This window comes from Balearica regulorum, chromosome 27 (genome assembly GCF_011004875.1).
Source record: "Balearica regulorum gibbericeps isolate bBalReg1 chromosome 27, bBalReg1.pri, whole genome shotgun sequence".
Classification (NCBI taxonomy): Eukaryota; Metazoa; Chordata; class Aves; order Gruiformes; family Gruidae; genus Balearica; species Balearica regulorum.
In genome coordinates this window covers 1,388,594-1,416,403 of record NC_046210.1, presented here as the reverse complement: position 1 = coordinate 1,416,403, position 27,810 = coordinate 1,388,594, and the positions used below count along the sequence as shown (strand labels likewise).

The 27,810-nt window shown below is 40.0% G+C and overlaps 1 protein-coding gene across 2 annotated transcripts in view; it reads right to left on the bottom strand.

Moving 5' to 3' along the window:
- Nucleotides 1–61: 61 nt before the first annotated feature.
- Nucleotides 62–27,810, bottom strand: part of KAT6A (lysine acetyltransferase 6A) — a 52,663-nt gene continuing 24,914 nt past the window's right edge. Inside the window, exons 8-18 of one of the 2 annotated variants that reach the window (XM_075736773.1) lie at nucleotides 26,006–26,319; nucleotides 24,680–24,798; nucleotides 20,534–20,649; nucleotides 18,179–18,320; nucleotides 17,579–17,740; nucleotides 16,540–16,633; nucleotides 14,974–15,205; nucleotides 13,649–13,859; nucleotides 11,372–12,064; nucleotides 10,255–10,573; nucleotides 62–5,175 (exon numbers count right to left, since the gene is read on the bottom strand). In XM_075736773.1, coding sequence (XP_075592888.1) covers nucleotides 2,588–5,175; nucleotides 10,255–10,573; nucleotides 11,372–12,064; nucleotides 13,649–13,859; nucleotides 14,974–15,205; nucleotides 16,540–16,633; nucleotides 17,579–17,740; nucleotides 18,179–18,320; nucleotides 20,534–20,649; nucleotides 24,680–24,798; nucleotides 26,006–26,319 — 4,990 coding nt within the window. In that variant the 3' untranslated portion in view covers nucleotides 62–2,587. Of the gene's footprint in view, nucleotides 5,176–10,254; nucleotides 10,574–11,371; nucleotides 12,065–13,648; nucleotides 13,860–14,973; nucleotides 15,206–16,539; nucleotides 16,634–17,578; nucleotides 17,741–18,178; nucleotides 18,321–20,533; nucleotides 20,650–24,679; nucleotides 24,799–25,981; nucleotides 26,320–27,810 lie in introns of both variants that reach the window. The other variant, XM_075736772.1, reaches the window with a different exon arrangement.

Below are 27,810 nucleotides of genomic sequence, written 5' to 3'. Positions count from 1 at the left end.
ACCAAGGATCAGTGACAGAGTTCACTGCTTAAATGGAAGAAAAAAAATCCACACGCACAACTGACATCCAAAATGGCTCAACATAATTTATTTTTTATGTTAAAATGTACAGAGTTCTTTTGAAAGTACTTGCTAGAAAGGGGAAAAAAAAGTGATATTACATACAAGGAGAGGAAGGGAGACCATCCAGCCAGGAGCGTATGACATGGAGAATTACAAAGGCATCTAGGCACCCCTTCCCCTTAGCTTACAAGTCACCATGAACAAAGTACAAAGAGGTTACAAAACAGGAAAAGCAAATATAAACAGACAGGAATAGACTCAGCTTCATTTGTACATGCGGCTTTTAGAGGCATCTGGAGCTCCTATTCACACACTCTAGAGATCTCTTTAAAGAGAATTTTATCTTTCTTAAAATAGTTTTTAATATTCTACAACAAAGATAAAAAATTTTAAAGATGGAATGAAATGAAAAAGCTCTTATTTTTAAAAGGCATCAAAGTCACTAACAGTGAGATTTTTTTTAATTTCTTTTAGAAGATTACCCAAGTTATCTTGCTAAAAATACATTATTTTTTTTTTTAAACAGAAGTGAAAAAATGGTAGGTACCAATATTACTGCGTTGGATAATTTCTTTTTATATATAGAAAAGAACATTTTTTTTTTTCTACAATAGTTCTACAGTCACAAAGGCTTGTGGAAAAGGGAGCTGCCCAATTGATTAAAAAAAAAACCAAACCAAAACAAACAAACATACAAAACCAAACCAAACATAACGGCAAACAAACTAAATTCACGGCCCTCGTTTCAACAGCTTCTCCTCCTGTCTCCGACCCCCACCCACCCCTACCCACCCCACCCCAGCAATCGGGAAGCAGTGACACAGCTGAAGATCTAGGAAGGAGAGGGCAGCACAGTGCGCTTTCTACATGGGTTATTTGGAACTGGAATAGTATATACAGAGAAATGGGGTCCTACACAGCCTTGTACATGCTCAAAACTAAACAAATAAAAAGTGGAAGTCCTTTGAATTCTGCCTTTTATGGTTAGCAGTTACTGGAGGAAAGTCCATTTTAGTGCATCTGAAGAAACCCCAACTTTCTTTTACTCTTTTGGTTTAAAAACAAAAGAAATTAGTCTTATTAATGTGTCTGTATTTCTACTTCATATACAATAAAAAAAGAACTTTACATTAAATGGTGTCCCTTTTTGTATTGGGTGACATGCCAGCAACATAGCCAAAAAGAATGTAAATTGGATTATGCGGTAATAAACAGCAAAATCCTGCCGCCTGCGTCCTACTATGGTGTTTGGACTGTTTCACTCCTGTAAAACAGGCCGATTCCCTTATTTTCCCACGCTAGATCAAAGGTGTGGCTATTCCTATCAAATGGGTCTCAAACACAGTGGGAGAATCAGGGAGAACATCACTGACACCCCCCAAAGAGCGGCACATTCAGCAACTTCCTACCCCATACCAGGAATGGAAGAGTGACAAGGACACCACAGGGTTCTCATCAAGTCACTTAAAACGTACGGTTTATCTTCCAAGATTACCTAAGCAAAAGAGATTAAGAGGCAGACCACTGGAAACAGCTGCTTTTGAGCTCAGCCTGACTCAAAGGCTCAGAACCAAGACCCTCAGCATTTCGAAGTACATACTAAAGCAGAGTTTGGGATCTCAGAGTTGTGGCTGACTTGCAGTTCACCAGAAGAGCCTGCAACCATCTTCCTAAGAGACCATTAACCACCCTATCCTCCTCCTGACTGCGTAAGGGATACAAACAGTTCTCTCTTGAGACGCTTCCAGTAGTTCAGAGTGACAGAACATGTGTGCATGCATGCACACGTCTGGGTGGTGAATGGGATCATTTTAAAGTTACATTATATTTTCAGCATGAAACATACAATTTCAATTAACTCATCTACAAAAACACCAATGCGAATAGTTTATCGTTTACACGGAACTCCAAATTTTACTGAGGGCGAGGGAGTCAGGGAAAATTAAAGATTAAAAATTTTTCCTGACTTGCAGAAATAAAGAGCTTCATTTATCCTCTGTGTCCCCTTCCAAGTCTCCCAATAAGTGCCTCCTGCTAGAAGTAGGAAATGCTAGGTGGGGTGTAGAGGGAAGGGTTGTTATTCTTTGAGATGTCAAACATTTTACATGACTGCAGCACTAGAAACTGCATACAGAGGGGCACAGGGGAGGGAGAAGGACGTACATTTGAAAAAAATATTCAGAAAGATGATTTCACCGTTACACATATTCTGTCCACATTGTCAGCAAAGTAAGGCTCTTTTTAAATTATGAAAAGATTTTGTGCATGTTTTCCCCTCTAAAAAACATCTGTAAATGATTTTAGCTGTAAAATGTTTCAGGATTGTGAAGAAAACAAAAACACAAAAAAAAAAATCCAAAAAATAAAGACCAGGCTTCCTAAAAAATAAAATAAACCAAAGAAAATCCCTCTAAATCTACAGCAATATTTTAACTGGAAAAAGGTCCATTTTCTCTGGTTTGTCAGTATAAAAGGTTCCTTTATTTATATATATTTCAGTTTTTAGGATGCAAGTTCATCTTGCTCATCTTCTCATGTATGGTCCATTGAGAGACTGCTTGGGCACCCCAGCAGCGTTCATGTAGCTGTGATGGGAGGGGCCAGTGTACATCATGTTGCCATGAGGATTTGGCTGCATAGGCTGCTGGGTATAGGCCTGGCTCCCCATCATTCCCATCTGCATCTGCATAGGATACTGTGCTGTCTGGTTCATGTAGGCAGGGTTACTATGGTAACTGCTGTTCATCATAGGCTGTGTCATTCTGTAGCTGTTCATGGCATTCAGGGTGTTCATATTCATGGAATTAACGTTGTAAGGGGTGGTTGGCATTAGGTTGACTCCCATGTTCATGCCCCGTTGAACAGCTAACGTACGAGGACCAGCCTGCATGGCAACTGCGGGTGGGCTGCGGCCGTAGAGCTGCTGCTGGTGTGCAGTTGCAGAGGGCAGCGGTGCTGACTTAGAGCGAATGGAAATATGCCCCTTGACCGGCATCTGCCCCTGCAACCTCTGCGTATGCGGAATACCAATGTTGGTAGCAGACATATTACATTGAAGCAGAGGCGACGTGAGGTTCATGGTGGTGGACGCCAGGTTCGGTGGGGGTGTCATAGTGGCTTGTGCTTGCGGTGTGCCTGCTAACGGATGAGAGGGAGCTAGCTGAGCCAATCCTGTGTTGGACAGAGAAACGCTGGTTGCATAGGAAGTCACAGCAGGAGAATGGCTATAAGGCATGGCATGAGGGTCCATAATGGTGTTCGTCAGCTGCTGCAGCTTGGCTAAGCTGAACGTGGCTGACGGTTGTGAATAGCTCCCAGCACCAAAATCCCCTGGAATCCTCTCATAGATGCTTATGTTACCAGTGCTTCCTGATTCAGGTATTTCCATGATCATAGGTGCTGGGGTGAAGCTGTTGTTCATGCTACACTGAGACAGCGGAGGTTGCTGCTGTGGTGGTGGTGGGGGCTGTGGCTGCTGTGACTGAGGCTGTTGCTGTTGCGGCTGCGTTGTTGGTTGCTGGTTACTTGGAGGCCTTTCTACTACACAGCTCTGAGGTGACTTGATATTGCAATTTGCTGCAGGCTGGACAGTGTTTTGCTGCATCATGCTGCAACTGCTGCCAATGTTTGCCATTTGCTGAGTGACAACACAACTGTTCTGAGTGAGGCTGCTAGAAGAGGACAGTCCTCCGTATGAACAGCTGCTCTGGGAAGAGTTATTTCCACAAATGCTGCCTCCCATAGTGGAGTCATAGCTGCTGGGGTTTTCATAATTCTCTGTAGTGCTCTCAATGCTGCCAAGGTCACTGAAGCCACTATCCACCACCTGCTGAGAGTGGTCCGATACTGAAGGCACATCCATCATGGGGCTGGTCTCCATGTTCTGCATAGAGGGTGCGGACAGCGATCCTTGTTCAGGACTTATCTGGGTGTAACTGCTCTCCAGAGCAGGCACATTTGGGCTGCTGACAGAACGTACAGACTGGCTGGGGTGGGACTGAACAGAGGATATTGGACTGTTGTGTTCTGAGGCCTGGCAATCTTCAACCATTGACATCTGAGGATCCTCCTCAGTCTGGGTGTAACTCTGCAAAGTCTGACAAGCTGCAAGCGTTTCTTCACAGTCCTGGTAAGCTACATCATGCTCATTGCTTTCCTCCTGTGTCAAGGACTGGACTGCTTGAACAGTTTCAAGATCTAGTTCACTATGAGGAATCTCTTCCTCTTCCTTTAATTCAATTAACCCTTCTTTATTACTTTGCTCTTCTTCATGATCATCTTCAGACCCAGGGACATGCTCTGAGCCCACCGATGTCTCATTGGAAGCCTGCTCTTCCTCAGAATCTGCCTCTGCTTCATCTTTTTCTTTAGCAACTTCTCTACCGCTTGGTATGCTTGTTTCTAAAAAACATTCTTGCACCTGAGGCTCTTCCTTCACCCCTTCTCTAACAGGGTGTTCCTCCAATTCTTTTTTCTTCACAGACTCCAGATGACCGTCATCTTCGTCATCAGCGTCATGATCTTCATTTTGATTTGTCACTACTGCAACTTCCTCTTCTTCCTCATGGTCATGCTCAGGTTCATCTAGTTCTGGCTGTTCCTCTTCTGATTGCCTTTGCTCTTCTAAAACCCGTGGCTTCTCCTCTACCTCCTCTTCTATCTCAGGCTCTTTTACTTCTGGCACTGGACTGCTGTTGCTGTCCACAGGAGAAACTGCTCTTACTTCACTGCTGGCTACATCTTCCTCTTCTCCCTCTCCTACCTCTTCTGCTTCCATATTCGCATCTTCCTCTTTCCTTTCCTCAATAAGAGGCAGCTCTTCTTTCTGCTCAACGCTTTCTTCTTTATCTGAAGTTTTGGGCTTACGCCCCGGTTTTGAATTAGCTACCACTCCATCAACTCCTTCATCCTGAACTGATGGTGGCACCTTTTCCCGGTTCAGTTTAAAACCTGGTTTTCGACCAGGTCTCTTCTTCCAGTGGAGTGGTTTTCGGCTTTTCCCTTTTGGCCATCCCTTCTTCTTTTTCATGGGTGTAGAAGTATCTGGCTCAAGTGAGGAATCCTTTGCGTCACATTTTCTCAGCATAGATAATGGTTTCAAAGTTGGGTTACCTGAAAACACAAATTGAAAGATACTGTTCAAACATTTTTGTTTGACCTGAGCATTCACGGAATCTTTCCCAAGCATTCCCATCATGTTTATCAACTTTATGTATCAACACTAGCTTAGAGATTTCTTGTGAAGGGTAACAAGAAGGATCAAGGTCTGCTCATTAGCAATCACATTGCACATTACATTTTCAAAGAACACCAATGCTTTCAAGATTTCGCATGGTCAAAGCTCTAAGCCTTTAATACACAATTCAAATTAAACACCAGGCTCTATGATAAAGTCCTGGAAAGACTCACCACTCTAAAATTTTTATTTATACAGTATGTTGACAAATGAAAATGCTCCAGCGTAGGGGAACACATGAAGTTGCCAGAAAAGCGTGTTTCTATTTAGATCTGAATTTTGTGCTTCTGCTGCAGAAAGGAAATACTTCTGCTTTTGTCATAGCTTATGCTTTTAGATGGAGGTAGAAACACGCAGGGGACTGAATTTGGCTATCTCTTGAATTTTTTTTTTATCTGAGAAATCATTAAAAGGAAGCTGAATTTCTCCCTCATCTAATTTTTATTTGATGAAGCAAGTTTTGCATTTCAGTGACTTTCCAAACACTACAATAGGTTCAGAGCTTATACAGCCAGAAAAGAATGTCATCATTTACTGAGAACTTACTGAAGACCGTAAGGCATTCCCTGAATTAATTTGGTTTTGAACCTGTCAATTAGCTCAGTGATATTTTATACAACTGTTGGTAAACTACTGCAACAGCTGTCTGCTACTACTTGCAACAACTGTCTTCAGACACTGAATTTACTTAATCTGCTTTTGTATTAGTTTTCCTTTTATCTAGGCAGAAGATCTCTCTTACCAAACAGTTCTCACTATCTATCAAGTCACTCTTGCCTCTGCTTTCTTTGAGCCTATCATTAAAGAACATTTGTTCTAGTGTCTTAATCAGCCCATGACTCGTCTTTGCACGATTCCAGTTTATCAATACTCTTATCAACTGTAAATAAGTAAAGATGGTTGTAGTAGTTTCACCAGAGCTAAATAAAGAGATGACAGAATGTCTCTACTCCACTTGAGATTCCTCTGTTCATGTATTAAAGGATCATCTGAATCTCTTTGGCTTTGAGCTAGAAAACCATGCTAATAACTGGACACAACCTTCAAATACTCTCATAAAGACTTCATCAGTGAATTGACCTTCACTTCATTCACCAAATCCCTCTTTCTTCTGTCAGCTGGTGCATTATTTTCTAATCTATCCATAAAATAGCAGTACAGACAGACACATGACCCAGACCAATCTCCCTTAGAATAGAATAGTTCTGTTGGAAGGGACCTATAACGATCATCTAGTCCATCTGCCTTGCACCCCACTAATAATAAAACTGCTTAACTACTCCTTGTTTGCAGCTTGATTTATTTAATATGTAATAGCTTGATTCTGTAACATTTCGGCTTAAGCAGATGGTTTGAAGTCAAATACTTCTCAAAACATTAACTAGGTAACATCAATTACCCTTATTAACCAAGCTGCAGTCTTGCAAAATGTATATCATTGTCTGACAAATATATTTTTCACATACCAGTGTTCATTTGTATTGAGCAAATAACCCTCCCTGGACTTTCTACTAAGTAATAAGCCAGTTGTCCAACTAGTTAAATTACAACGAACATCACACTGATGCGCCTGAAATTTGGTTGGTCATCCCACTATATAAGATCAATTTCCCTCCAATATTCAGAGTAATTTATTCACACTTTTGCCCTTTCTACCACCTTAAAAAATGTTATTAATTCCATGCTACAAATTTCCCAAGAAGAGCTGTTTTAAGGCCACAGTTATGCAACAAAGGTAAAACTAAATAACGTGCTCCTAGTAGTTTCCAAACACTTCTTAAAACCTAATCATAGGTCAGCTGAGTTACTCTTTCCCTTTGCTCAGATAGGCATTTACTCTAAATACCTCATTTGAGAAGCATTCTGAAAAAAAAATATCTAGGTATTAAAAAATGAATTTAAAACAAATACTGAATTCAAAATTAAACAACTCCTTGAAGTCATCCATAAAACAAATATTTGGAATGTGACTAAAGCAAAGAAAGGATCTGCCACAGTCAGCATATCATTGGGCAGAAAGAAGGAAACATTACTTTCTAGTATTTGTTAAAGCATTAACGCTTAAGTCCTTAAAAAAATAATCCACCTCTTTAAAAAAATTAAAAAAAAATAAATCACTATTTCTCTTCCCCTTCTTTCATATTTCCTATCTACTACAGAGGATTACATTTACCACCTCTTAGGTAAAGACCCTTTGCTTTTATTGGCGCTGTCATGGATATACTCTTTTTTTTTTTTTTTTATTCCTAAAAATATTAAACAATCTTATGATGGCAGGCTCCCCTTATAACAATGTAATATTAAAAATGTCCAGCCTGGGCTCCCCAGTACAAGACAGACATGGAATTACTGGAGAGAGCCCAGCAAAGGGCCACTAAGATGCCTACGAGACTGGAGCATCTGTCTGATGAGGAAAGGCTGAGTGAGCCGGGACTAGAGAAGGCTCACGGGAGGGGGATCTTATCAATGTGTACAAATACCTTAAGGGAGGGTGTAAAGAAGATGGAGGCAGGCTCTTTTCAGTGGTGCCCAGTGCCAGAAGCCATGGGCACAAACTGAAACACAGGAGCTTCAGGAAAGAGTTCTTTACTGTGACTGAGCACTAGCACAAGCTGCCCAGAAAGGTTGTGGAGTCTCCCTCCTTGGAGATTTCACGTGCATCATTTTGTAGGATACTGAGAAATGTATGTACGTGCTCAGTTGCACTTAAACATCAGTGTGCACGCAAGCTTGAACAGAAGATCCTTACAGTACTCACATTCACAATAAAACTTATTGTGGTTTAGGAAAAAGGAAAAGCAAAATAATACAGCCCAGCCCATTATAGAGGTCCATCTTCCCCCATGCAAAACTAATCAAGTTGCACAGAATTGGTAGAATATAGAGACACAAGCTTTATTTGTTTTCTACACCACAAAACACACTCTGTCTTCCAGAATGCCTAAACCTTATTAAATACTGGCCTCAAATCACCAAACTATCCATTCTCACTGTAGCCCTGATAGTAATCAGAACCAATTCAAATTCTCATCAGACACCAAATCTAAGAGACTGCAGTGTTACTTCTCAGGGAAATCATAAAACACTTTCAATGCATTGCCTCAGCTAGAGATTAAGTTCTCAGGGAAAAATCTAAACCAAACCACCCTTAGTCAGAAAGTTCAAAAACAAAAAAAGAGAAAATTACAGGAAGGTTTCTGTAGTGATAGGAAAACTTCCAAAAAAACCCTACGCTTCCTATAAACATTCCTAACTGATAGTTATGATTCAAACAGTCTATATCTGAACCAAGTATTAATGACTGCAATACCGTATTTCTGAACTGTCATAAGGCACTGCTGCCTCCCTCCACCCAGCTTAATTTTTTATGAAAAAATGCCAGCTGTTTATGATGACTGATTATCCCCATGGGCTAACATGTTCAGGTAATTAAAACTACATTCTATTTTCTCTAAGATCATTACAGTTTTACTACGTATATGCAAAGGCACCAGCATTAAAGGCACAAGCAGCCAACAGATACAGTTTGATGTCAGGAGCAGCAATACCCTAAAATAGTGTGCGTACTACTTTATTACTTCAGAGGTTCTGACAAATTTGCAGAAGTTCAGGGGGGAAAAAGGCAACAGAAGCGACATAAAGGAACAGAAAGCACTAAATTACAAGCGGAGAGTAAGAAAGTAAAGTAATTATAAAGTAAGTGAGCAATAAATTTATCGTTGTAGTGTATATATAAGGGGTATAAGTTAAAACAGTGGTTTTCCAAATACCATTTTTTATCCCTGGGAACTCTACAGACTATTTGTAGTCTGCAAAAGATGGTTAAAAATCACTGATGTATTTTATAAAGCAATATATGTGTGTGGAATCTCTAAAAGGATCTGCATCTCCACCAGAAAACATTCGGAAGAGCACAAATGAAAAAGACTGAAAACCACTTATTTGACAGATCTTCTCCCAACTCTGCAGTCTTATTAATGGTGCTGGAGTACTATAAAAATGTATTTCATGACTAATCTGATCGCAATAGAATTAAAAAAACAATGGTATAAGCTGACTGTGCACATATTCCCCCTAAGCAAACAATGCCGCATCAACATGCGTTTGCACTAAATGTGAATAGTTATACGCTGCTATAAGGATTTAAGGGTAACTGATGCGAAATGGATAGCACACATGGCTATAATCATATTGATGCTTTCAGTATTTGAGTACTTTTAAGGAAAAAGTCTCCTCTGCTAACCACAGGCTAGTTGAAAGCCATAAATTAACGAGTTAGTTCCAGTAATGATTTTTTATTGTGGGATAATGGCACCATACTTTTCACACAGTTCTTCGTTTTTACTTGGCTGACTGCCTTGCACTGTGTAGACCATCAAGAGAACAACACATCTAACAGCCATAATGAAGATTACTAATAGAGCATCTGAATGACAGATGTTTCTTTTGAATTGTTAGTGCACTCTAAGTAACCAGTTCCAACCAAATAATTTTATTTTATGAACTGAAGGTTCAGAGAACTTTAAGGAGATATGAGAAGCTGAGAGGCAGGACATGCAATGTGATGAAGAACAGCATCTCAAAAGAGACAATTTATTATTTCTGTTACAGAAAACTGAGGGCACTCCAATTAATTTCTGTTATATTTCTCTAAGCGACCCTGCTGCATATGTCTTTCCACAATCATAGATACCAATTCCAGTAGGAAAGCTGAATCAAAAGGATACCCTGTGATCAGGTCATTGCTAGTAAGATAGTTAAAAGCATGCACTACCTTTTCATAAGACTTGGGAATGTTTGAGGCTGGTTTGACTGGTAATTTATGCCTAACCCTACAGTTTGTCTAGAAGTTACAAGACTAGGTAAGCAGCTTGTTCCATCATGAGCTAGTATCATCTGACATTCACTGACACACTAACTATATCAAACTTTCAACAGCATACCACCAAACATACCATTAGTGTCATCAGACTCCTCCTCATCTTTGGACTTCCTGTTAGAAGAGGGTCTATGCCTGAGTGTGTCTGGTGGGGCTAAGTGCCGAAAGTATCCACCGGGCAAAAGTTCATTCTCCTCCTCTTCATCCTCCTCCTCCTCCTCTTCCTCCTCCTCAATCTCAAATGTAGGCTCTAATCGAGGCATTGGTCGTTCAGAGTCAGAGTCCTCAAATGGTTCATCCAGCACTTCTGTGGTCTCTGAGATTGTTTCAGTAACAACACTGCTGTTGTGGTGCTTACGCTTGCGGACTCGCCTCTTCCGATGAAGAATTGGTTTCTGAAAGTGGAAGATGGGAGAAGACATTTTATCACATGCAGTAGAAATAAACCACTGATAAAAAGAAAACGTGAATAGCAGAGTTGAACAGTCTAATCAGGACCAGAGGGGTCCATTCTGGAATCCTGACTTCACTAGAAACACTGTCTGGCACCTGCCTTCAGTTAGACAGATGTCAAATACAATGCAAGATGACTGACTTCCATGAAAATTGTTAGATTGACATTTGTGTAATAGTATAAACCATTTAAACAGCTGAAGCTAACAGCCCATCCATAACAGCTGAAAGTTCAGAGACACTGCAACATAGATGTGAATAGTTTAGAATAAGCTGCAAAGATGATATAGAAGAGAACTTTTTAGCGCAGCATCCCACAAAGAGAGGATTTTCTTGGTCGTGTTGATAGAATTCACATCTCTCTGGTAAATCATTCCAAGACTTTATGCTATGATTTTAGATGTTTAGATAACATTGTGTTTTGCAAACTTCCTTTAAAATTAGGACCATATCTGTTTCTATTTTGTGTGACTGAGTAAAATTTTAATAACCAAGGTGGAAAAATTGAAAGCAGAAGGCAGAAGTTAGAATTAAGAAAAAAACCCAACTGCCTCTGATTCAACAATAACCACCACTACAAAAAGGTAGCAGAAAGTACCCTACAGAGTGAGTTCTGGAACAGTGAGCAGATGCTACCTGTACGCTTAATACATACTTCACAAATTGCACAATCCTTCAGAAAGCACCAACAAGACAGACTGCATGATATAGTCAGAGAAAACGAGAAATAAGGCACACACCTTTCGTTTTAATGTTGGCTTGGTGAGAACAGGTGGAGAGCTTGATCGAGGACTCACAGGCTCATCATCTTCCTCTTCACTGCTCTCACTAAAACACCTCAGAAGTGCCCTATCACTATCACTGTAGCGGCGGGGTAATCTGTCGCAGTCCTCCGGGAACCTACACTTCAGTGGCTCTGTGTTCTTTTTCAACTGCCCTCTCCACCTTTCCATACCTTCACTGTACCGCCGACGGGGAATTGCAGATTTTTCACCTTTGCCATACTGTCCCTGGGAAACTGCAGATTTTTCCTCATCTTCAGTGTACCGGCCTCTGGGGGCTGGAGACTTCTCCTCACATTCACCACATCTTCCTTGCAAAGCTGCTGACTTCTCCTCGCAGTCACTGCACCGGCCTCGCGAGGCTGCTGATTTCTCCTCGCATTCACTGCATCGCCCGCTGGGAACCGCTGTTTTGTCCTCAATGGGTAATACTGGCTCCTTCTCACAAAAGGGCTCCCGAAGTTTTTTGCCCTTGCGGTTCCATCGACCTCTTCGTGATGGCTGACTGTTTGCAGGAAGACTATCCAGGGGAAAAATGTGCTTGTTTGGCCGTGCAGAATTAGCTGGAGCAATAATATCTGGCTTTTTTTCACTCTCTGCAGGTGAGTAAGGCTCTTGCTCTTTCTTCTCCCATGACACAGATTTTACCATCTGATTTAAATAAAAACAAAGAGATTTCACACTTCCTGTTTAAGCATGCACGTCTATCCTGAATTCAAATCCACAAAAGCATTTGAGCAAGAAATCAGAAAAATTTAACAAGAATGACTTTTAAGAATCTGAGAATAACAAAAGAATCGACCTTTACAAGATTCTAACAGTGCTAAGTGCTACTCCTTTCCTCCTAGGTGATAATATACCTCAATTACCTTCCCAACAAGTGACTTCAGTCAGCAGCAGCCATCTAGTGGCCTGCTGGAATGCAAACATCTCTCTACCTTCAATACACAGTATTTGTGTAATTTTCAAGAAAAAAAGAGACAAACTCGAAGCTATTTGTCCATTAAAATGCACAATTAGTTTAACGTAAATAAAGTATCATCACATAATTTGCCTCTTAGTATTCTAGTCGGTACTCATCACCTGATGTGAGTGTGCAACCCTTCAAGGACAGCAGCCTAGACTTCAGAAATCTTCACTGCTCTGTGGGCAACAATTCTGAAGCTGTTAGTGCTTTTGCAAAAGTACACAGCAAAAATCTTTGGTGAAAAATGTTAAGAGCTTTTGTTGATTCATTTCCATTTATGCTATTTGTCACTTACAGAAATACTGGTGTCGTAATTTTGGCTTGGATAGAGTTAATTTTCTTACTAGCAGCTGGTGTAAGTGTTGCGTTTTGGATTTAGGATGAGAATAATGCTGATAACACACTAATATTTTAGTTGCTGCTAAGCGGTCAAGGACTTTTCAGCTTCTCATACTGCCCTGCCAATGAGAAGGCAGGGGGTGCCCGAGAAGCTGGGAGGGGACACAGCCAGGACAGCTGACCCAAACTGGCCAAAGGGATATTCCATACCATATGACATCACGCTCAGTACATAACTGGGGAGTTGGCCAGGAGGCGGTTCAGCTCAGGAAACAGCTGAGCATTGGTTCCGGGTGGGGAGCAATTGTGCTATGCATCACTCGTTTTGTATATTCTTTTATCATTATTCTTATACTTATTCTCTTCCTTTTCTGTCCAAACTGTCTTTATCTCAATCCATGAGTTTTTAACTTTTTTCCTTTTCGATTCTCTCCCTCGTCCCACTGAGGGGGGGCAGCGGGAAGTGGGCAAACGGTCGTGTGGTTGCTTTAGCTACCTGCCAGGTTTAAGCCACAACAAATGGGTCCTTCAAACCTAAATTCATTTCAATAATCTGATGAAAGACCATGTTCCTTGAGCATGGGAGGCAGGGGTTTTTGTTTGTGGTTTTTGGTGTGGGGTTTTTTGCCCTCTTTTTTTTTCTTTTAAACACTGCCCTTCCCAACACATACTGAAAAAATCATTAAGGGTAGAGCCTTTTTACTCTTTTCAGAGATAGTCTTTAGCCTTTCTCTAGACTATGCCTCAATGTTTTCCCTATTTTTAGTTTCTAATCTGAAACTATAAAGATACATAAACTAATCATGACTGCATTGCTTTTTACAATCATGCCAAATGCCCAAGCTTAGCATTTGAAATCTTGTTAGCATTGGCTGCAAAAGCACCGAGCATAACTACATGTGACACAGAAATAACAGATTCACTCTTACACTGGTCTCTGGATCCTTTTCTTTCTGCTGTTGTTGCTCTTCATTTTCCCCATCCTCTGTCTCCTCCTCTTCATCTTCAGAGACAACTGAGTTGGAAACTATAACAGGTGTCCAACGCAGACATTCTGCATCCACATCTATAGGTCGGACATTAGTTCTAAGCTTTGCCATATGTTCCTGGATAAGTTTCTCCCGACGAATGATCACAAATCTAAACAGTAATAATACTCTGATCAACAACAGGCTACATATTGTACATGTTATCATGTGAAACATATATTACAGAAAAACCTGTGTACTCGCAATCAGTGCTGCCATGAATAACTTCAGAGAGGACAGAAAGCTCATTAAAGTTGTACAATTTGCAGTACCAGAGGACTACCACAGAAAGCATCTTAAAACTGAGAAAGTGTTGTTAAATTCTTTCCACTTCTTGTTAATGGTGAAGCCATTATCCTTCCATGGATAACATTCAGCTGCAGAATATAATTTTTATTATGTGTTAAATGGACAAGGGGTAGGCCATTTGGGGAACAGGCAACATAAGGTGAAAGACACTGAACAGTAATAAAAGGACTGCTTTAAAATGTTACAGTCCCACTACCAGAGTGGATTTTATTCAGAGGGCTGGGAGTGATATTGCTAATTAAAGTATACTGTGAAACGAGGACATAAAGCTGTTCTCAAATAACTTCAAGTTTTCCGAGTAAGTTCCAAGTCTAACACAAAACACAACAGAACACAACCCCACTCCCAAAACTGCTACAGTCTGAATCAGGAATAATTCCCAGTATTTCACTTGACTTGTACACTCAGCTGGGCAAGCAGACTACCTCTATTCTATATCCACACACCTCATTTCTCCCAGTGATCTGTCCCACTGTTCAAGCATCCCATGTTAATCCACACAGTTAATGGCACCTTTGAGACACAGACCAAAGGGGAGAAACAACTGTCTTGCTCAGTGACTGGAAAAAAGGAACAGATTTCCCTCTACAGAAGGAAAGTTGCTGTTCTTTGTTCTGCTTTGCAAGTATGTTAGACTGATTATGCTGAGGGACCCCAAGAGAACGTGGCCAAGAGATCAGCTTGCTTTCTCTCACAACTGCAAATTACTAGAAGTTCCACAGCTGTAGAGCTAGACAGCTGGAAATCCGATCCAGCTTTCACACTGAACAATGTTTGCACCACACACGTGCATCACAAATCTCTACAGTCTTAAATAAAATGAACCTTATTAGATGTGACTTGTCTCTAAATACTATTAGATTTCATTCAAATACATCTGGAATTATTTGGAAATACAACAGGACTCCTGTACTCACTGATCGCTACGGAAGTCAAGCATTCGTAAGTGATGTAGAGTGGAAGTGATATCTTGAGGGCAGATTCCAGTCAGCTTACTCAATTTCTTGATGCTTAATTGCTTGTCACGTTGATGATAAAGGCACTCCAATATTACACTTTTCCAATAAGCCATATATGAGAGGCGCCCCAGGTCTGACAGGGGCTTCTCTGGCGATCCTGCTTGACCCTCACGCTTTGAAAGCAAATAGCCTGAAGATATAAAATAATTTTTAAAAAAAAAAAAATAATCAGCATTTATAGCTTCTGTTTCCACCCCAACTTTTACAAAGGCATTTTTCCAGAAAGTAACTAAATGTTGCCTACAAGACATAATTTTGAAGGATACACTGAGTGGTCTGGCCGATTTTTTTGTTTGTTTAAACTCCTGTTATTTAACGATAGAGTATGAGATTTCTAAACTACATTGCCATCAGATATTGGCTACGGGCAATGCCACAAGATGGCAGCAGTTGCCTACCTAGAAACTATACTAAGCCTGAAGTACACAAACAGTCTGCCTAGTATCTTCCAATTGCAATCGCAATTTTGAAGATGACCAAGGGAGAACATTTTAGCCATTTAAAACTAACATGGCAAACAATTTTCTTGAAAATTCTCTACTGTCAAACTTCAGGGCCATACTGAAGAGTACCAAGCTCTATCTGCAGAGACTTAATTAATTTAAGACTGTGATACACCGCACAGGTTCAGTAAAGACCAAAAGGTTATATCCTCCCCAGTGTGACAAAGGTGGGAGGGGGGAACCAGCTAACAAATGTGTCTTCTCACTGCTGCTCTAATATAGCCCACATCTGTTGATTTCTCAAGATACATCTTGAGTTCCTTTTTTTCACCAATATTTCCAGGAAAACAATAGCTTACCTACACAAGGATATTTACCAGCAAAATCATTCTAATACAATTCTACCAGTAGGGTTTTTCCTCTGGACATTAACTCCAAAATTAGCACGTCCACAGGGAGGGCTGCATTAGATTGCACTCAGCATAACAAGAGAGATACATTTACAGTGGCAAGTTTCCCTGTGAACTTGCTGAGATCCATGCATGAATCTGAGAATTATTTGAGTATTCAGAGCCTAAGTATGTCTGGTTTTGTTGCTCTCAAAGCTACATTGAAACGTAACTAAGACTACGTTTTGCTTAAGACACTCATTCACTTAATCAAGATGCTGAAGGTTTCAACAGACCATGCAGTTTTAGGGTTGGCTTTCTGTACAAAGAACTACATGCACAAGGTAAGCTTCTGCTAAAAACACTATACAGACACATGCCTATAGTTTCCACCATAAGTTGCTTACACAGGAAACATGAGAATTAGAGGGAAAATTATCAATTTTTCTTTAGAATTGAAGCCTTCCAACAGTAAGAGTAAATTGTGAAGTTCAGATGACTTTGTGAGCTTTAGAATCCTTTGTCCCAAGACTTTTTTTTTTAATTTTGAAAAATATCCTCTTCCACAGTTAAGTTTTTCTTTAAAATATGAAAAGATAAAGACTAAAAGAAGCGAAGAAAAAGTTCCTTACTGAAGTCAATTAGGAACCTGCCATAGCCCTTACGCTGGTATTGTGGAAGAATCATTATACAGGAAACATTGTACTTCTGTTGGCAGTGTTTTTCCTGTTGGGAAAAAAAAAAGAAAAGCAGCAAATTAAAAAAAAAAAAAAAAAAAAAAAAAAGACCAGTGAGAAATAGAAGTTGTTCTGTACAAGTCTCTAACTGCTTCTGTAGCAAAACTGAGCTAGAAAGCCACAAAGTTTCTTAGAAACAACATTGTACACAAGCCAAGGAAAGACTTTAAGAGTGAGAATAATATTAAAACTCTATTACCATAATTTCAGTTCAGAAAAACAAGAATGAAACCTTGACATAAAATCCACCTTCTGCTTAAGTACAATACAGTAAAGAACATGGGCTGCGTAGCAGATAAAGTTCAAAGCATAAATCTGAAGGTAGCTAAATTCACTGAAAAAGACTGCAGTATTCCAGTGAATAACCATAAACATACTAAAATCCAATCTCAAATCTGTTGTTCTGAAGACTGAAAGGAAAAGTGTCAATTAAAGCTATTTAAAAATAAGTAAAACAATTACAGATAAAAATCTTAAGGAAAGGCATATCTGAAATCTTGGCCCTGTTCCCTCAAGAAAAAAAAAAAAGGGTTGAAATGAGGTGTAAAATTGCCAAACTTCTTTGGAAAACAACATATTTACAGAAGGAAAGAGGAGGGAGAACTACTTGGTAACAACATTTCTCTCCCAAATGGTACTATCCCTCACCACCCACAGTAGGAAGTCATTTGAAGAGTTTGCGTTTTTTTTAGCTACTAGCTGCAGTGCAAGTTCCTTGCAGAATATATGCTATACAACATTATGAAGAAACTTGGTTTTATTGGTTGGTGTAGTTTGGTCTCTGAATGCAACATAAATAAAATGTGGTTGCAACAGATGTCTATACCCGTATTATGTAATGCAAGGGCGTAAATTACAACAATTTAAAGACTCTGAAGCAGTGTTTCTCACCATAGCAAATGCAGTTCCAAGTCTGAAGTACTCAAATACTTGCCTTGGAAAAGTAGCCAACAAGGTGACAGCCCTTGACATCATTCTGTGTCAGCACGTAGAAAAGAAATGGCTCCACATCGTAATAGAGTGTCTTATGGTCCAGGAAGAGTTTGGCTAACAAGCACAAATTCTGGCAGTAGATAGTGCTGACATTGCCATCAACCTTACAGAAACGAGGAAAAGTTTTGTCACTCCATTTGCTGTCATGCAAAGCCATGCTTCATCTGGGTATCCCTGTACCTTTGAAATGTCTAACATGAGAGGAAGACTTCTCTGTCACAGGTAGCGGCTCAAAGAACTTAAACTTCCACAGCACAAAAGCAGCGGCCAAGTCACTGTTATATTCACTAGTTTAAGAGAGAATTCAAAATTTATTTTCCTTAAATGAAAAAGAACTTTTACAAAGTGAACCTTCTCATATATTTTATGGATAAATAACCTATATATGAGGTCAGCTCCCACTACTTGCTTGTAGTTCTTCAATCTTAGCAACTGAATGCTTCAAGAATGAAGATCTTTAGGGCTATGGAAAACTTATCGTGCACTTAGGTGCTAAAGACTATTTTATAGATAAAAGCGAGTGGCTTAGTTTTTAACTTACCTCAAAGACTGAAATATTATTTTTTCTGTAAATTTCATTGGCTGGAGGATGAAACCAGCCACATTTTTTCATATGCTGTTGGAGAATAGTTCTGCTTTTCATATACTTTAGACAGAATTCACAAAGGTACAACTTGGGTAACCTGTAAGCAAAGATAAAGAAAGATCAAAGACTGAAGATACAGACTTTTGTATAAAATTCCTCACTCCTGCAGATAGAAAACTTGAGGAAAACAAAACCAGTGTATACTGACCTTGCGTATGTGCTAATCAGGCCAAAAACACCTTACCATGCTTAAAGTCATGGCACTTACTTATTCCATACTAAATGCATATTAAAAAAAGAGTAATGTCATGCATAATTACTTTTACATTATTAAGTTACACCAGAAGAAATACACGCATTGATTAAAATCCTAGGAAAAACACAAAAAACCCCCCACTTTTACACTAGTGACGCTAGGATGGATTAGATAAGGGAAGGGAGAGAATAGGAACAACTTCTCATAACAGACAGCTGTATGCTCCCCTGAGCAATGGGTCACAACACCATCTATCTGTCTGCTTTAAAACCATTTTACATACTACATAGACATCAACAATTTGAATCTAAGTGTCCTGACATTGTTGTGATTTAACTCCATTTACATACTCTAGCTTGGGCAGGGATACTATTTGCAGTTACCTCTGTGACTTTAGCATAGCTAGAATAATTGCTCATGACAGACCACATGCTCTTATTAAATGGTAAAATAAGTTTTATTTAATTTTCCCCTCTCTAGCTACAGCCCTTAGAAGTTAATTCTGTTTCTGAATCAAGTTAAAGTTTAGAGAGTTTGCAGTTTAGATAGTTAGCAAAGTTCTTAAGAGAACATCAAAACAACTATACATGCATCACAGCAGAACAACCTTTCAGATACCAAAATATGTAACATTAAACATTTCTTCTTTAGCTGTGTTGAAATACATACAGCATAAAAATAATACATCAAAGTAATTCCTGTGAAATCTCTATTTTTCTCTTTCGACTCCCATAGATAGTATACAGCTGTTTCCAATCAAATACAATACACAGTTAACAACCTATTCCCTAAACAAATTTATTAATTTTTATTGTGAGGAGCGCTGCAGTTGATTCGCCTGAGGGAAGGGATGCCTTCCAGCAGGACCCTGACAGGCTGGAGGAGCGGGCCCGTGCGTACCTCATGAAGTTCAACAAGCCAAGTGCAAGGTCCTGCACCTAGGTCGGGGCAATCCCCAGTATCAATACAGCCTGAGGGATGAAGGGATTGAGAGCAGTCCTGCAGAGAAGGACTTGGGAGTACTGGTAGATGAAAAACTGGACATGAGCCGGCAATGTGCGTTCGCAGTCCAGAAAGCCAATTGTATACTGGGCTGCAAAAAACAGAAGCGTAACCAGCAAGTCGAGGGAAGGGATTCTCCCCCTCTACTCCACTCTGGTGAGACCCCACCTGGAGCACTGCATCCAGCTCTGGGGTCCTCAGTACAACACATGGACCTGTTAGAGTGAGTCCAGAGGATGGCCACAAAAATGATCAAAGGGCTGAAAAGCCTCTCCTATCAGGAAAGGCTGAGAGAGTTGGGGTTGCTCATTCTGGAGAAGAGAAGGGTCCAGGGAGACTTTATTACGGCCTTTCAATATATAAAGGGAACTTATAAGAAAGACCAAGAAAGACTGTTTACTGGGACCTGTAGTGATGGGACAGGGGGCAATAGTTTTAAACTGAAAGAGGGTAGATTTAGATTGGACAGAAGGAAGACACTTTTTATGATAAGGGTGGTCAGACACTGGAACAGGTTGCCCAGAGAAATTGTGGATGCCCCATCATTGGAAGTGTTCAAGGTCAGGTTGGACGGGGTTATGAGCAACCTGATCTAGTGAAAGATGTCCCTGTCCCCAGCAGGGGGGTTGCACTAGATGGGCTTTAAAGGTCTGTTCCAACCCAAACCATTCTGTACCGCATGTAAAGAACCAACATACTCTGAGAGTCAGACACTCTAATCACTTACATGCTTAATAACAGCCCAGTACCACTTCATTCAGCTGAGGCTGCTCCCTCCTCAGAGTGCGGAATATGTCAGTTCTAATCACATATTCCTGTGGCAGTTCAAATGCTCAAAGCATGTGCAGGTTGTTGCAGAGAGCTTAACTTTTTAATTCAGCCTAAAAAGACCTTAAGACATCTATTAACTACCACGAAAAGTATCTGGATAATGTGTACTTTGTTTGTGTTCTACATTCAGATAGAATCTTCTTAAGATTTCTATGCCTGCTGGAGTACAGCTTTCCCATAAACACTGAAGCAGAACAAAGGAGACGAATGTTCAGTCATACCTTGAGTATTCCTGTGGGTATGGCGAGGAGTACCAGGTCTGGATTTCATACTTGCCAAATTCGATGACAGAAGGGCATCGGACTTGTGGATCAGGAGGCCCAGTCACCCCTACTTTCTATGCAAGGGGGAAAAAAAAAGTTGTCGTGAATTTCCAAGTGAAAGACTTCTAAGCTGAAATAAATTAAAACATTCTTATCTACACACTCCATCCTACTTGAACTCATAGAGAATTAGGAAGATGCAGATGTTGCTTTCTGACACTAAAAAACAGTACCAGTCACACTTCACTTACTCTTCGCTGGGTAAAAAAACTGGCTGGGTGGCTGGGCCCAAAGAGTTGTGGTGAATGGAGTTCAGTCCAGTTGGCAGCCAGTCACAAGTGGTGTTCCCCAGGGCTCAGTACTAGGCCAGTTCTCTTTAATATTCTTTATCAATGTTATCAATGATCTGGACGAGGGGATCGAGTGCACATTCAGTAAGTTTGCAGATGACACCAAGTTGGGTGGGAGTGTCGATCTGCTCGAGGGTAGGAAGGCTCTACAGGAGGATCTGGACAGGCTGGATCGATGGGCCAAGGCAACTGCATGAGGTTCAACAAGGCTCAGTGCCAGGTCCTGCACTTGGGTCAAAAAAACCCACAGGCACCACTACAGGCTTGGGACAGAGTGGCTGGAAAGCTGCCCGACGAAAAAGGACCTGGGGGCATTGGTTGTCCAAATATGAGCCAGGAGTGCGCCCAGGTGACCAAGAAGGCCAGTAGCATCCTGGCTTGTGTCAGAAACAGTTTGACCAGTGGAACTAGGAAAGCAATCATCCCCTTATTGCTCGCTACAACTACCTAAAAGGAGGTTGTAGCCAGGTCGGGGGTCGGTCTCTTCTCCCAAGTAACAAGCAATAGGACAAGAGGAAACGGCCTCAAGTTATGCCAGGGAAGGCTTAGATTGAATATTAGGAAAAAGACCTTCACCGAAAGGGTTGTCAAGCACTGGAACAGACTGCCCAGGGAAGTGGTGGAGTCACCATCCCTGGAGGTATTTAAAAGACATGTAGACATGGCGCTTAGGGACATGGCTCAGTGGTGGACTTGGCAGTGCTAAGTTAATGGTTGGATTTGATGATCTTAAAGTTCTTTTCCAACCTAATTGATTCTATGATTCTATCGCAAGCATGCGATTCACAAAATGGAAGAATTAGTAAGCACTGTCATACCACATACCTCCACTACCTTTCACACTGTTGCATATCGTAGTTTTAAATACAAATTAGTACATAGCAAAATTTAATATAATATTTTTTCAGTCCTGTTGCTATTTCCTTTCTTGTTATTTCAATAGCCAAGAACAGAAACACATAAACTACTCCTGACATTAAAATCTAGAACATTCAAGTATTTAACATAACACATCAGTGTCCTCCCAGCTCTGAGACTATATGTACTACTGTGAATGTGGTATCTATCAAAACAGTATTCGGGGTATGGCTACCTGCTGATCATCATGAGTCCAGAAGACTTAAAGAAAAACTTCAAATTATTTGAGGGGAAAAAATAGAAAATATAATATTTTTAAATTACTTATACAACCTTTATTTGCCTTATGTCTCTGATAGTAACTATGTATTTTATGGGAACTAGAAATAAGGGAACTAACTGCTCTGCTTTCAAAGAAAACAAATGTTTTGTCAATTCATGAAGATTTACTCTCAAAAGACTGTCAGTCACACAATTAGAAATCCAAATACTCTCACTGGCTTTGCATTATCATATGAACCACCTGGACTGCAAAGCTATTAACAAATTAACACAGGAGGTCAGAAACTAATGTGAAGAGTACTAGTGAATTACCTACATGCAAATTCATGGTAGCAGAATTAAATAGCTATACCCAGGACAATGGTTTACAGTTTGAAAGGCTAACATTCAAAATTAAGATTTTTATAAGTTTCCTAAGGGGACTAGTGTAGACAGAAGTCACCTCAGAATCTAATCCTACGCACGCACATTTTAAGGAGCTCTGTCTAGATGAAAAAGACAGTAATCTCCAATGAAAATATTTAATCCAAGAGCTCCAAATACAGCCATCAGTAACTGATTCATGTTTCCTTCTATTCTTACTCAGAAGATAAACAGAATATTTCTGTAGTCAGCCAAGTAAGGTCTTAGACCTTACTACCTGCATATGATCCACAACCACTTTATTATTATTTTTTTCCCCATCAGTTTATGGATTTATCCCTTAGGCTTCTCCTCTCATCTTAGGCTACCTACTAAGACAGAAACTAGATGAGAGAGTCAATTTACCTTACTTCAACTCAAAAGCTAGATTTAATAAAAACAAGCTCCCCAGTATTTAAGAAAAATAATTAGGACAGTACTATTAAATAAGCACAATCTCTAAAAGCTTTTGCTACTTGGAAAGCACAACCTCTGCATTTTTGGTAACTGATACAAGGTTGCATGCAATACCAGTATTTCACTCCTTGGCAGAACAAATCACTAAAAGAGCAGTTGATGAAGGCAGCTCTTTATAGCTATGATAATCTATACTTAAGCACTTCCTGCACTGTAGTTTCAAATGAATCACTATTATCCCCCAGTACAATAGGTCAATAACAAACATAAGACTTGTCAGATGCCTGTGATAATTAAGGAAAAGAGTAACGTACACCTGCAATAATGAGTCCTGCATCTGTGCCTTCTTTTCAGCAACAAACCCCTCCTCTAAATGAGTGCCTAACACAAACGTAGAGACCCTGCTCCCATACAACTGTTTAGGCACCCCAGTCATTAGAAGAAAGCCTTCAATAGCAGACAACTGCTTCGGCCTCTATGCTAGCTGCAGATAGCTCCAAATGACTTTCTTCTTGAACATTTAACATGCGGTTATCTTTTCCTCAGCTCAAACTCCTTTGATAGATCACTCGGTATTTCCATTTTCTTTGGTGAGACAGTTAGTACCCTTCTACAGGGTTCCTGTATCAGCTGCATCACAACTTTGTTCAACCTTTTCCTCACCAAAACCAACCAACTAGCCACCTTAAATTTAAAGTATTTAATCTACAACAAGTATTTTCCCCACATGGGATGGGGGGGAAATCTCTCCAAAAATTGCTCCTTTTTCTAAGCAGATGTTTAGAAATTAATATCTTCTCTACTCTGGGTATATTTCCATAGATTTCATTTCAGATCTTCAGTTATTTTTCTAAAACATAACTATGGTCACAAGCTGCAGTCTCATGTGCGCTTTGCTCAATGATGCACACACTGAGGTCTGCATCAAATCAATGCAGAACAAAGCATTCCTGTAACAAAGTTTGAAATAAGCAGCGTTACACAGTAGTGGTGTATTTGCACCCCAATAGAAGAGTTAACTGCACTTCATCTTAGTCTGCTTTATCACACACGTAGCGAGTGTAGTTCATCTTACTGCAATTAACTCTTTTGGTACAGAGACTGTATTTTGTATAATGGAATTAAACCAGCCTACAACAGAATTGTAGGTAAACAAACAGAAGTCAAATACCTAGAGAATTTTAAAAGGACAGTTGCACTTAATGAAGCACCTTTCAGGGAAGCCATTGCATAAATTCAATTGATTCCTTCGGCTTCATGAGGAGTTAAGTCATAAGACCATTCAAGTTATTGAAATGTACAGGTAGATACACACACACACTATGTACATATATGTGCATACAGACACACACGGTAATGCCCTATCCTGTTCCATACAGAGTTAAAGTATCTAGAAAAAGAATGTCTTTAATTAGCCAGAGGCCATATGTGACCCATACTGCCAGCAGAGAGTCCTATATTTTATTGTTTCAACAGTCCACATGTTTTACCAACCATTTAACAGCTCTACGTTCTGACACAACTAAAGCCACAGCCCTCAAGGCTTTTTAGATGCTCACCTTAACCTCTTATGCTCTTATGCTTTTATATTATCCTTCAGCTCTTCTGAAGTCAATTCCCCATTACTCTCAAACAGCAGAAACCGAGCACATTAGTCTCTATGACAGACTGACTCATCTGGAGTCTGTATTTCTTGTTGATTTTTGTTGTTGGGTTGGGGTGGGTTTTCTGGGTTTGTTTAAATTTCTTTTACAGATTTGGTACTTACTGCTGGACACTGAAAATTTAACTTTACCTGCAGTGCTTGTTCCTGAATATCTCTAAACAGCTCCATGTCTTTTTCAGTTAAGACATCCTGGCTCCCAAAAAACCGCTCCTCATTTTCCTGTTTTCCATCCCAGCCATCCTGATTGTCTGTAAACGAGAGAGAAAATTGTCTTCACCTACATTTACAAAGCAGTACTTGCTTTTTAGTGCAGCAACAAAACATCTTCTGGCTGTATTCAGACACTGTGCCAAGTTTTTTAGATGGGATTTTTCTACTCAGATTTGGGACCACAAAGGAAGAACCAGTTCTGCATTTACGACCACGTACGAAGTATTGTCATATATTTAACCAGGTCCAAAACTCACCACTTAGACATTCATAGTATCACGAAGGCATTTGTAACAACGAGACAGTTTTGGATAAATGGCTTACCGCTATGCCCGTTTCCTCACAAACAAGGATCACAACTATTAAATGCCATATCTGGTGCAACCAAAACCAGGACACTTACATTCATCGCCCAAGAAACACCCCTTCCACAAGAAAAAAAAGCAAGCAAAACCCACAAGAGACTTCACCTCATCTCAAAGTATTAAGAATCATTATTGTTCTTCCAGCACCAGCCAGACTAATGCACATAACTATTCTAAAGCTGTAAACCTTATATGTTACGGTGGAGTATTTTCCGCTGCTTGCTCAGAAACAATTCAAGCTATGAAACTACTCAACAAGACTGTAAAGATCTGAATATAGAGATTAAACTGAGGTCCAGTCATAGATTAATGTCTTAAGCTAGAAAAGAAAACAAGGAAAGCAGAACTGCAATCAAAAGAAGGGATGCTCTCCAGCAAGAAGGTGCCAAACTGCACGAAGCAGGCTCCTCTATAGCTGGCACAACTAAGAAATATTCGCATGCAAGCCTATACGATAGATCGGAAACTCATGGGTCTGTCAGACCGGTTTTAACTATCTGTTTCCCATTTGATACTTCTACCTTATTTTCTTATTTTCATCAACCACTCCCTACGTTACTTTTTTCAAGTGTGACATTATTTAGCACATTTCCTATGACTATCTGCAAGGCCCTCATTACCAAAGGGCATTTTACCTCACAATAATCATTTAATCCTTCATCACACCTTGCCATCGTATATAAAGAGGCAAAGGTCTCTAGGATTGCTTCCTTTTTCCAACTGGTATTCTATGTCAATGCACCACAGATAACTGCATTTGAGTATTAACTTTCAGCTCAAAGTTTCCAGCCTCTAACAATTCTAGTCACTTCAACATCTTAGTCTTTGAACGTTTTCTTGTGTACAGGATACTTACATTGGCAGGGTGAAAAATCTTTACCTGTGGGCCAGTCTGAAGTGCTAGATTTCCTGGTACCCTTTTTCCTGATCCTATACTGCTGAGAATAGTCTACCACTTCCCCTCGAGCTTTTCGTCCATCAGGGGAGGGAGTGAAGAATTTAGTAAGGCCATCTATAAGCCCTTTGGTTTTCTTGTTAAACTTCAAGGTGGTGCTTCCATCTCTGCAGAAGTCCAAGACATCTGTCTGCTCCAGGTATCCTCCTTCTGATGATGCTGACTGGCTAGACAGAGCGATCTTACGCTTCCGACCCCGACCAGGGCCAGTTCGAACTTTGCTGAAAGGGCCTTTTGATCTAAAGAATGAGAAAAATACGGTCAGAAGATTTGGTAAAGTGGGTTGTTTTGGGTTGCAAAGTGGACTACCATCTTCCCTACTTATTTATCAATCACACAGAAGCTAAATGTGAACTGAAGAATTTAATAATAAAGGAGTAGTCAAGAGCCTTACGTACCCTAGAGGAGCCAGGATTCTAAACATCTCAGTAGAAGTATGGTGCTATTTTTCTCCACGCTGAACATTATGTGCAATTAATTTGAGTATAAACAATAGACTTTCACCAAATTTAATACAACATTAAATTTTAAAATCAGTAGCCAGAATGAATACATTGCACAGAAGGTTTCAATTTCTACAGTCATTGAACTTTTGCACTTGTCATTTGTCAAAGTTTTTGTACTGACAGGAAATTGTCATAAGAACTACACAGAAAGTTAATGAATGCAGGACACACATTTGCTAAGAACCTCTACCACTGATGGTCATCTTAGCAGAACACAGTGTTGATCTCCAACCAGCTGCCATCTTTCAGGCTGGAAATTTTAAAACTCTATTGAGATAACGTAGTATTTAACAATTCTCAGAGGGATTGCCCTAGACCGACTGCTGTTTCAGGAAGGTGACTGTTTTTAGCTACAATCTTTGCAGCTACAGAAGATAGAAATAGGCTGTTTTTTCCTAAAAAGACAAACTAAGCATCTATGCATAATTCTGTGGATATATTTTGCAAGTGAAATGATGGAACAAAGGCAAAAAAATTGTGAATAAATCATGAAATAAAAATTAAAAGAGGCAAAACAGCAATGACAGACAGTTTTGCCACTCTGAATGATATTGGGAGTTCCTCTGAGCAAAGGCATCACACAGACTGACCTTTACATTTTTATAAGCATTACATTTCATAAGGTTTTTCTCCAGAACATCCTTTGGTGCTATTGGTTAGAATCAAGTGGCAGTTCAACTTTTTTTTTTTTTTTAAAGCTGATCTGACGCCCAAAACAGAAGTTCTTGTGACATGCTCCTTCATCGTTTTATCCCCTGCACAGTCAACAGTGCTGCATCACAACAAGCACTGCACAGCAATCTTAATTCAAGGAAATTGCTCTGGCTGAACAGTTATCCAAAGAATTCCCGCCCACCCAAATCCAATTCCCTGACAACTGGCTGCCCCACAACAACCATGACAAGGCCACACAATCTGTCTCAGCACAACAGAATGCTCCACAAATGCAGAAACATGTGGAATGGAAGCAGAAAGGGGCCAAATATGTTCTGGCAGCAGTGTCAGATTAAATATACGTCAAACAACCACCTCACATGCTTCATTGTCAACTACCTAGTTTCTCTAAACCTCAGAAAGGGTTCTTGAGAAATGCAAAGCACAACAATCATGCTGGAAGAAGCAGCCATCCAGCAAAATAGACTTGACGCAGCAAAAATCATCCATAACTATCTATAAGGGATAGTTCAAAACTAAATAGTAAGTTATTACAAAGAATCAAAAATC